The 11,333-nt window shown below is 49.8% G+C and overlaps 1 protein-coding gene across 1 annotated transcript; it reads left to right on the top strand.

Moving 5' to 3' along the window:
* Positions 1-927: 927 nt before the first annotated feature.
* LOC114845678 (zinc finger protein 503-like) lies at positions 928-4,118 on the top strand. Its single transcript, XM_029134002.3, has 2 exons — positions 928-1,592; positions 2,024-4,118. The coding sequence occupies exons 1-2, from the start codon at positions 1,338-1,340 to the stop codon at positions 3,449-3,451; spliced, it is 1,683 nt and encodes a 560-aa protein (XP_028989835.1). The 5' UTR covers positions 928-1,337; the 3' UTR covers positions 3,452-4,118.
* Positions 4,119-11,333: the final 7,215 nt, after the last annotated feature.

Raw genomic sequence — 11,333 nt, 5'->3', positions numbered from 1 at the left:
TCTGCCACAGCAAGCCATCCATCACGTCCACAATAAAGGAGTTTTTGCCTGACGGTCGAAATTTATGGTCGCCCTTCTCTGCCCTAATAACTCAAAGCGCTGTGTCAGAGCCTGACAGCCGTTGCCGAAAACAGCACCTCTGTTATCAATCAAAAAACACTTGCATATGTTTAACTTTCGCCCGATCAGCAAGACATTTATAGGCTATTGAGTAATAAGATAAGTGGGTCTGTTTCAATGGGGAGAAATGTGGACGCTTTAATGATTAATAGCCACCAAAAAGGGGCTTTAAGCACTATTAAAGGAAAAGGAAAGAGAATGGTTGAAGGTGTCAAGAACCTGGAGCCAAAACAAAAACACTTTTTAGTAATAAAGTAATAAATACAGTAGATGTAAAGAAGTGGAGCGATAAAACATACAGAACCCTCAGAACTTGCTTCTAATTAAACAAACTGCAGTTCTAGGATCTGCCAGACTCTGACAATGAGCGAGAGGCATCGTTACCCTGCACTTCTTGCAGATTCACTTTACAGAACTTGACCTGAATCTGACTGAGAAGAAGGAAAAATGATCTGCAGGCGGCTGACAGATAACTGGCGTGTGGGACAGAGAACTGACAGACGACAGGCTGCGTGATTGAGAGGAGAAAGTTGCAGGAAATGTGCCAGATGACGACGAATGCTGGCGCAGTATTGTATTTCTGCTCAGAGCAGCATCCAGTTGCTGCTCGTAATTAAACTAGGGCTTTAATAGTTTGGACATTCTGCACTGGAACCGTTCTAAATTGCAGTCTATGATCTCAAACGCACTTCGAGTTGTGTTGATTCTGGGCATCCACATCCACCTTCCCCCAAACCACACAGGGCGCAGGGGCGGCGCATGCGTCAAGTCGCCAATTACGCACAGACGCATATAAAAGTGGGCATCAAACGCGCTTCGAGTGAGTGAAATGTGAAATCGGCGCCGGTGCGAGGAGGAAACGTCTCATTCCCTCGACCCTTCGACCACGTCGGGACCTCGTTTTGACCCGGAGGCGGCGCGGACCGTGATGCGCGGACTATTCAGGTGCCGCTAGAGGAGGCGGAGTGATTCCTCGCGCTCCAGACGCGCGTAAACACAGTGCGCTCTCGGACCCACAGCCACAGTCAGAGCGACGCCGGGGAAGAAGCGACGCGGCCGCGAAGCGCACGGACTCCGCCTGCACCCTGCGCGTGCCTCCCAAGGATTTCTCAGCGTTTCTTTGCTTTCTGGCTGCGGCTTTAACCGCCCGATGGTCCAGCGCTGGCTCCCTATGCGCCACACATGCATTTCGCCGCGTTTTCTGCGAGAATTGGGTCATGATCACATCGCCCACAGTCTCTGTCCTGAGAAATAGCACGAATCCAGCGTGGGAGAGCGGCTCCTCGGGGGAGAAGGGCGCAGTGAACGTCAGCCGGCGATCCGTCCACAGCTCCGTGTCTCCAGCAGACCCTTCTCGCCAAGCCAGTCGTCTTCCCATAAAGGTTTTGAAAATGCTCACGGCTCGGGCAGGACACATTTTACACCCGGAGTACCTTCAACCTTTACCGTCCACCCCGATCAGCCCCATCGAGGTAAGCAATGCGGGATTATTGTTTAAAAAGAAAAGCTTGCGATCACATTCATCTTTCTTTTAGCAAAATCACGGGACGTCTAAACAGAATTTAGCGGACTGATGCGTGTCCATACAAAACATCCATTCACGTAATTAATCCCGAGTTGGGTTCGGGGATTTTCGCGTGATCTCGCGCGTCTAATTTGGTTAACTAAATATAATTGGCGTGTTTGTAGTAAGCTGATCAGCTCGTTTGTATTTTTCTTTTATTTCGGACGTACGAAGCAACCTTTTTTTCTATCTCGTCTAAATAAGTTCTCAGACTTGATTCGAGTTTTATCCAATGATAAGTGCGCAATGCGTAAAATGAGCGCACGGCCACATTTCCAGACAAACAGCACAGCTGTTTTTATTACTGTTTCAATAACTGTCGTTTGTTTATCTTCGCAGTTAGATGCCAAGAAAAGTCCCCTGGCTCTTCTGGCTCAGACGTGCTCTCAGATCGGCAAACCGGACCCGCCGTCCTCCTCCAAACTGTCCTCGGTGACCTCCAATGGATCTAACGACAAGGAGACCAAGTCCGGTCCTCTGAAAATGAGCGACATCGGAGCCGACGACAAGTCCAGCTTCAAGCCCTACTCCAAGTCGTCGGAGAAGAAGGAGTCGAGCAGCAGCCTCAGTGGAGATAAAACGGGTTTCCGCGTGCCTAGCGCCACCTGCCAGCCGTTCACGCCCAGGACAGGCAGCCCCAGCTCCTGCACGTCCGTGTCCCCGCTGCCGTCCGACGGCAGAGCGGGGGACAAGGAGGAGAAGAAGGACTCCGACAGCGGCAAAAGCAATACGACGGACAACAACGGCAGCCATAGAATAAGTGGAATTACCTCTGACGCGCAAAACCAAGAGAGCACATCTGGATCAAAGACCGTTACGTCGGACTCAGCATCTGTGACCTCATCGTCAGCCTCCGTCCTCGGCTCAGGACTGGTGGCCCCCGTTTCTCCCTACAAGCCCGGTCATACAGTTTTCCCCCTGCCCCCCGCCGGCATCTCCTACCCTGGAAGTTTAGCGGGAGCCTACGCGGGGTACCCGCAGCCGTTCCTCCCCCCCGGAATGAGCCTCGACCCCACCAAACCCGGCAGCCAGCTGTTGAGCGCGCAGTTCGCGGCCGCCAACTCGCTGGGCTGCAGTAAAGCGGGGACGAGTCCGCTCGCCGGAGCCTCCCCGCCGTCTCTAATGTCCGCCGGCCTCTGTCGGGACCCCTACTGTCTGAGCTACCACTGCACGAGCCATTTGTCCGGCGCGTCCGGCGCAAACTGCGCGCATGACTCTGCGGCGGCCGCCGCCACCGCGCTCAAGTCTGGATACCCGCTGATGTACCCGACGCACGCGCTGCACGGCATGCACTCCACGGCCCCGTCCTTCAGCGGGCATCCGTTATACCCCTACGGGTTTATGCTGCCCAATGACCCTCTGCCGCACGTGTGCAACTGGGTCTCCGCCAACGGGCCGTGCGACAAGCGCTTCTCCTCCTCCGAGGAGCTGCTCGGCCACTTGCGGACTCACACGGCCTTCGCCGGCACGGAGAAACTGATCTCCGGGTACCCGGGCTCGTCCCTCGCCAACGCCGCCGCCGCCGCCGCCATGGCGTGTCACATGCACATGCCCCCCAGCGGCGGCCCCGGCAGCCCCGGCGCCCTGGCCCTCAGGGCGCCGCACCACCCCCTCGGACTCAGCGGCCGCTACCACCCCTACTCAAAGAGCCCCCTGCCCGCTCCGGGGGCCCCGGTCCCGGTGCCCGCCGCCACCGGTCCATATTACTCCCCGTACGCCTTGTACGGACAGAGACTGACGACAGCCTCAGCCTTAGGATACCAGTAGAGTCACAGAGTATACATTTATAAAGATTTAGGCCCAGTGAGTTTTATATTGTACTTCATGCAGGGACTGGATCCATGTGGGGATCAGTGTATTTATTTGCGGTAGCTTCAAGCGTGACTAAAATAAAAAAATGAATTATAATATAACTTTGAAAAGCCTCGATGTGCATTATTTTATACAGGGAACGACATTAAGCGACACAGTTGAGCAACGATACTGTTTAAACGCTAAAATATTATATATATATATTATATTGCAAAATCTGGCCGAGGTTTGTGTTCGTGTCATTCCACGCACAGAGGCCGTCTGGGATCTGACACTGATGGATGTGCAAAATCAGTGGGAGCCGCAGATTGTTCAGAACTGTGACACATTTATTTTGTGGGAAGTGAAAAGTGTCATGAAGCCTGTTTTGACCTAAATCTACTGCTTGTGTTTTTTTTCCTGTTTCTTCTTAGAGGCTATAAGGAACTATACTAAAAAATACAGGAATAAATTAAGCCTCAATGTAACAAAATTATTTTGGTTAAAACTTTAATAAGACAATTTTCTTATTTTAATGATTTATCACCCAATTTATCCTTTTCATTTTTTTATTTAAAATTGTTTGAATGTGCATTGATATTGAAGGCTACTGTTATTATTAATTAAATATTTATTTAATTGATATATTTTTTCTGAGACTAAACAAAAATACATATCCAAAATATAGTTTTAAATATATTTGTGGAAAATGTAATGGAAAAATCAAAGCAGCTTTCTTTTCTAACTGTTTTGAAGTAACAGTGTTGCAGATGGAGAACGCAGCAAAACCATTGTGTGTGTTTATACAGAGGATATGTACAAACAGTACAGTATGATAGATGAGTGAGCTTCTCTAAACATTTACGTTTTATCAGCTTATGGTGACACCAAGCTAAAACCACTTACTGGCGTTGACGCATGTGTGCGTGTGTGTGTGTGTGTGTGTGTGTGTGTGTGTGTGTGTGTGTGTGTGCGTGTGCGTGTGCGTGTGTGTGTGTAATTGCTGAATCTTCTGAATCGTGGGCTCGTGGATTGATGTTTCATTAACAAAGACAAATGAGTTGCTGATATCAGTGGAGAGCTGGCTAAACAAAGATTTACAATGACACCAGATGGGAGATGTTTCCACAGCTTTTGTGATCGCTGTAATGAAGCCACGAGGCGCACAGCATGAAATAAAGCGAGGCCTAAGTATTTAATCAGCCCCTTAAAACAAATCAGCTAAATCAAGTTAACAGTGCTATCGTCCATCCTCAGTAAATCAGGCAGTTCTCCAGCAATAAAATCACCATCATTAATGGTCAGATGTCATATTCATCAAATCCACCCATCCTTCATGCAGATTAGCCTAAACATAGCTCAGTGATATATGGTAATAAAGCCCTTAACCCACAACTCAGCACTGCAAGCAGTCAACCATGAAGCCACCGTGGATCACACGTGACGCGTCCTTTTCCCGTCAGCGAGGTGTGAACACAGACCTCAACATGCTCTCGTGTAACAACGCTGATAAACCGGCAAATACATTATTCAGTCATTTATCAGCTGATGTGTTATTTTGAATTTAGGGAAGGAAAAGTGCAGCTGAGCATCTGTGCTTGTTGAACTAAATGGCTTGGAAATTAATATTTAATGAGAAAGTCCCTTATAGCAGTTTTGTGCAATAATCCTTTGATTGGGTATTTTTAAAGGAACAAATTTAATAATACGAATAACAGTTGTTCTTTTTTATATTAGAGGAAGTCATTAATCTCAAAAAGGGTCCAAGAGCAGATTTAAATTCCATAAATAAGTATCTGCACCCAGCTAGTATTTATTTATTTTTTAATTAATGCCCTTTAATAGATGTCTAATCTGCATTGTCGTCCTCCAGTGGAACGTCTTCAATGCTTGTTGCTTCACACTCCAGCGCGTCCTCTCAGGGTGAAGCCTATGAATCGCCTCCTCTTTATCTCACATACCTAAATGTGAATCAGGGTCGGGGCACGTGGCGCTGACTCACACCGACAGCCCCACCTGTTCTGCGCCCGCGGCCTCTCACCTGAGACGCGACCGATCACAACAGCCCCGCGTTACCGACGGCAACGCCGCCACAGCTGCGCACCATGTGCTCAGATGTTTGCTCTGGTCGAGGGCCACGGACACGACCACCGCCGGTGCTGAGCCGACGTGCCCACCAAAACACCTCCACGGCGGTGGAGGAGAATGAACCACTTGCAAATGGGCTCCTGCAGCAGATACATCCATCACGGAGCTTTCAAACACTCGTTACGCGTGTTATGGCCCCGTAATGGATTTAACACCTATTGCCAGACGTATTAATGACCCAATCAAGGGATTTTCCCGTGGTTGCGTAAACGCTCGCCGCTTTAAACAAAGGCTCCTCAGACCTCCCTGTTTACAGACGCCAAAGGAAACGCTGATGACCTTTTGCGTGTTCAATCAGCTGAGGAGCGTGTCTTCCATCATCCTGAGCAGCGCTGCGGTGTTTTTGCAGGCGAGAGGCTCCGGCTTCTCCAAACACGCGCCGCATTTATCATCGCTCCATCATTTCCTGCCTTTGACGGGGAAAGTAAACGCTGCGGATGCAGAGCTCAAGCTGGGCTTTTCGGAGCCGCTGACCTTTGGAGGTTGTCGCCTCCTATTAAGTCCGGCGCGGCGTCATAGAGCGCAGGAAGTGACACGGGCGCTCTTAATGTAGATAACGTGTGCGCGCGTGTGCTGCGTTGTGTGCGCTCACAATAAAGTTTGGGATTTATGAGCCGGCTGGAAACCGATAGACGGAGATCTCCCCTTTGAAGCCTCTGTCAACACACAAAGCAGAGGAAGGCGCAACAGTGAGTTAAACAGTGGGTCCTTGTCTTTCAGCACTCGACGTGCCCTATAATTTACACGCCGCTGACAGCGGCCATTTTGAAGTCTGTCATAGATGGCAAACTTTTTGTCTGGCGACGTCTTGCTCACAGTGAGTCGGCTTCTGCCGAGGCCTGGGTGATTAATGACTTATGGCCTTATTGTGCGGGGGTGGCTAATTAACTACAGGCTGACTGAAGAGACGCTAAGAAAACCCTCCTCTGATAACCCCAGACCCCCCCCCCCCCAACGTCCTGGCATGTGGAAGCTCTTACTGACAAATCTGCAAGAAGCAGCCCAACGTTGAGTAAGATGAATGGCCTCGGCGAACAGTAAACAGCCTTTAATTTACCAGCGTTTAAACGTATGACACGCTGGCATTGTGCTTCCACGCTGTTCGTGCTCCCCGGCCGGGAAACGCAGCCAAAGTTCCCCCGCCGCTGCTTTAAAATTAGGCCCGGCGCATTCGCGGGTGCAGATTTTCAGGGGCCCGGACTGGCAAACATGTGTTCACCGCTCTCAAGCGTTGCGTGTTTTTTTTGGACCGACATTTTAGGACAAAGACAATCAGTTTCTTTGTAAACGTGCGATACGAACAACAACGCGTTGGCCGCCAACAATGAACCAACGCTACATGAGCTGTTCTCTAAGGTCAGCGGCTCATTATTAGCTTTGTTAGCATAGCGTATTGCACTGTTTGCAGTCATGTCGACAGGCTAACTTAATCAAATTACTATCGAACTCATGCGCTTCGGCCGCTCTGACAGTTTTAGTGCCAGAATTATTGCCTTGACCTACGAGAGGAAATTAGCTGTGGACGCAACTTGGAAACTTTCCTCTTCGGGGGGAAAAAAATAATATTTACCAGAACGGTGACAATGATGGAAAATTGTGGGGGACCAAAATGTCCCTTCAGTAACAATTCAAATGAAAAATGCCATGTGGACCCAAAGTGGTGCAAAATGCATAATGCCAGCTGGCAGACCATTACAGGTGATGGACACTTCACTTACCTAAGTCAAATATAACAGAGTGCCACTCATTAACATACGGAGGGACGTGCAGGATCCAGCCTGCCATCTGGTTAAAACCGCGGCGCAATCTACAGCGTGTCATTAGGGCAGAGGAGCAGGGCTTCACTTTAATCTTTTGCAGCTTAAAAAATTCCCACCTGCCCCACGCGGCACATCGTTTCTCTTCAAGACGAATGGACTGTTTTGGTATGATCCAAAATTGGATCAGCAGAAAACTATCAATCTTGTGGAGTCTGAGAAAAACAATTGAGATTTTGATTCGGTTTTTCCTCCTCCCGTCTTTAGCATCTCACCTCTCGCGTCGCGGCGCTTCACTGACTCTGCGGCGATCGGCTTTCCTTCCCATGATGCTCTCTGGCGAGCGCCAAGCCCCGGACTAATGAGGAATATGAAAATGAGCCTTAATGTAGTGATCTCTTTTCCGCCCCGCTCCCTGTGGCGCTCCACAACAGATGGTGACCTGTAAGAGTAGGCGACGCCGGCGCCGAAATCCACCGAGGCACAAAGGAAGACAAAATACTTCAAGTCATGTCTGCAAATTAGTGAGATGACACAACTGTCAGGTGCCAGCCTCCTGTGACAGTTGTGCCCCCCCCCCCATCACCACCACCACCACCACCGCATTACAGCAGCAGCGATGCTTTCGCTGCACGACAAAAGGGAAATGGGTGCGTGTTTTTTATAGGAGACCTGTCTGTCAGCTGGCTCTCAAGTCATAACAAATCACCGGCACTCAGCTGAGCCTGAACATTCAGGGCGTCAGGAGGAAGACGGATGACCTGCAGGCCTTTGAAGTGCTCTGGCAGTTCAGATGGCTCAGCGGCGCTGACAGAGAAATATACACAACAGAGCAACCAATAATGAGAACATTAAACATTCCAGCCACCTGACAGGCTGACAAAAACAGCCTGGCCCCACATCAATCATCCGCTGAGACATAACCTTGACAATTAGTCCCCTCTGATACTCCCCGTAACCCCTGGGCCTGTATTACAGCAGAACGCCACTTAGGGGAAGAAAGCGAAAGATCTCAATCTAATCCCTTAATTCTGATTGATAAAGACGGAGGAGCGGGAGAAAAGGCAGCATATCGCTGCAGAACAAGATGGATTCGGGATCAGTCGGCGAGGAGGTCGTACAGTAACGACTCTCCGAGGACTGACGTGAAAACAGAAAAATGCACATACTGGAGTTCAATTATCTCCCTGGATGCTTTGGAAGATGTTTCAGCTCACAGCACAAAAATGCATCCAGCATATGTTTATCGTGCTGCCTGTTCAAATGTGGGTTTTAATGGCGCCCCGCAGGCATTTGGACACCACACAAATACTTGTAGCCGGGCCAGCGCTTATGTTTCAATGTAACTGAAGGCGTAGATCGGTAAAAGACACGGATGGGGCTTAATGAGGCTGCACATCTTACATCCGAATCTATGTAAACATCTGCTAAATGTCAAGTCTGCCGTCAAACAGCTCTGTAACGTTTAAGAGCAGCAGAACCCTCTGCACAAAGCGAGGGGCCACGCTGTCATCGCTCCATCGGCCCCAGCTACGCAGTTAGCATGCGACAAATGAGCCGCGTGAAGTGACGTTTCCCCGTTTGCTTTCGCACCTGTGGAGGAAACGGACGGACGGCAGCACCTCGCGGCGGCCGCGTCCCCTTCTGATTTAGCCAAACGGAACGAGCCGGGACAATGGCTGTTTACAGAAAGTACCGAGGATGATGAATGGCTCCGCTAACCCTGTGGGACTGCAGGCCCCAATGAGGATGGAGCTAATTGCTGTGTGAAATATTTTGGCGTGGAATGGAAGGAAAACGCGGGCGCCGCGGCCAAAAAAAGGGCCCCGTCGCCGCTCCGGACTCCGAGCTGGCGTTTGCTTACAGGAGTTCACTCCGTGTCCATAAATCACGGGCCGCTTACGGCCGAGAGCGGCCTTCGTCATCGACATGCAAGAGACGGAGTGACGGATTCCATCCTGACTACATTAGCCCCCAGTTCAAACGAGGCTCCTTTTTTTTAAACCCGCTCCTACCATCTCGAACCACACAGGAAATGAAAACCAGATGGCTTCGGATTTCTGTGTATAATACAAATCCGAGGGGGAGGCGAAAAAAAGACACCAATGTCCAAAAATAAAGTGCATGAGTTGTTGAAGGCAATGACAGGGGTCAATTTAAACTATCCTGGGCTTTGTGATATCCTTCTAAAGGTGCCCCAGACCGGGTTTTATCCCGGGGCTATGATTTGCAGCACATTGCTCATGTTCCGCCGAGAGAAATGTGGTCCCAGTCCGAGTTCCGCCCACACAGGTGAGCGCGAGTGCAAACGATCATCTGCAGCTGTGGGTTCTGGTCGAGGCAGCACTCAGAGCACGCACTTCCCTGGAAGCAGCGAAAGGAGCCCTCTTCATAGCTTAATTAGCAAATCAACTGCTTGACCTACTTCAAAAATAATGAGACGGCGGTGGACAATAATGGGACGCATGAGACGTATATTTGTCCGTTCAAGGAGATGATCTGGATCGGCACCAGTAGCTAATCGCGTCTCACTTGGCTCACAGCCAAACGCTAGCCCACGTTTATTTATCGGATGAGCTTCAGCAGAGTTGGGAGGAAAGTGTTTGAGGTGGAACCAGATCGGAACAATGAAATACCTCCACCTGCTCACAACACGGCATTATGTGTTGTTACTTTAAGCAAAGCAGGTGGGGACTGCTTTTGTTTCAGGTGCTGAAGCAGCTCATATATTAAGTAGTTTGTGAGCAGATGCTGCAGGATCATCAGGTCCTCCTCCTTTTTCACACGCATTGCAAGTAAAGAGAAACCTCGTGGAAAAAACGACACCAGCCCAACTTCACTACAGTCTAGTAACTGTAACACGCGCTGCAATCTTTTATTTGTGTTTGCTTTACAATCACTGGCGGAGATCAAAGCCGGTGCTCAGGGCCTCGGTGTCAGCGCGAGACACCGATGACATCTCCCATTCACACTGTGTCTTCTCCTCACATCTCACACGCACTCAGTCGTCACATACCCACAACAAAGAAAGACGCCCGCAGTTATCATCCATCAAACCCAGCCTTTTATGGCCCATCAAAAGACAATGAAGTGCCGGAGTGAAAGGAGTGTTTGCAACATGAAGTGACAGCGAATACTCCAGACGCAGATTAAACAGTGTTGGAAATGAGAGAGCTACATAATGTTTGGGTAATTTGTGAGAATTAGACGTTATGATTCATCTTTATGAAGCCAAAGGCGCTCAGATATAAGCACAGCACGGCCCCTCAATTTGCTGCGGTGCTGAAGCATTGGCCTCATACGGTTATGGGCTGGAATGCTGCGCGGGTCCTTTAACGCCGCACCTCCAAGGCATGAGCGAGATGTTGAGGGAGAGAACAGATCTTGGAGGCGTCTTCTCCCTCTGAGGCATTCGAGTGCCATCAAACATTGTTTACACCCGCATCCATGCTGCTTCCTGTCCGCCTCTGGTTTACCGGGACGGCACCGACGCCCCACAGAACCCGCGTGGTCGGGTTCTGGGACCCGCGCTGCGTGGGATACTTGATAGGCTTCAGGCCGAGAACCCAACAAGTCCTCATTACTAAATATACAGCCGCGTATCCAGCCGCGGCCTAATGCCCAGCGGAAACAGAGCACTCACGACCGGCCTGAAAAGTAGCAGCTGTGAAATGTTTAATGGCTTTCCTCCACTGTGTGTCTGAACTCTCCCAGTTCAGTCGATCAACTGTCTCTAAAAACCTTTGACTCACATCCATCACACGTGCTGCTCAAATAGCAGGTATCCTGAGATTAACACATACAGCATCATCACGTATGAAGTACTTTGGGGAATTACCGTGTGGCGCGGTACATTCAAGACCCAGCTGCTAGCGTTTGAGTGTCCTGCTGGTTTTAGTAGCTGCTGATGACATGACACTATCAATAGCCCTGCGTGCTATTACACAGAGAAC

This window comes from Betta splendens, chromosome 19, assembly GCF_900634795.4.
Source record: "Betta splendens chromosome 19, fBetSpl5.4, whole genome shotgun sequence".
NCBI lineage: Eukaryota > Metazoa > Chordata > Actinopteri > Anabantiformes > Osphronemidae > Betta > Betta splendens.
Note: the sequence above shows the minus strand (reverse complement) of the source record. Positions and strands in the feature narration are given on the sequence as shown.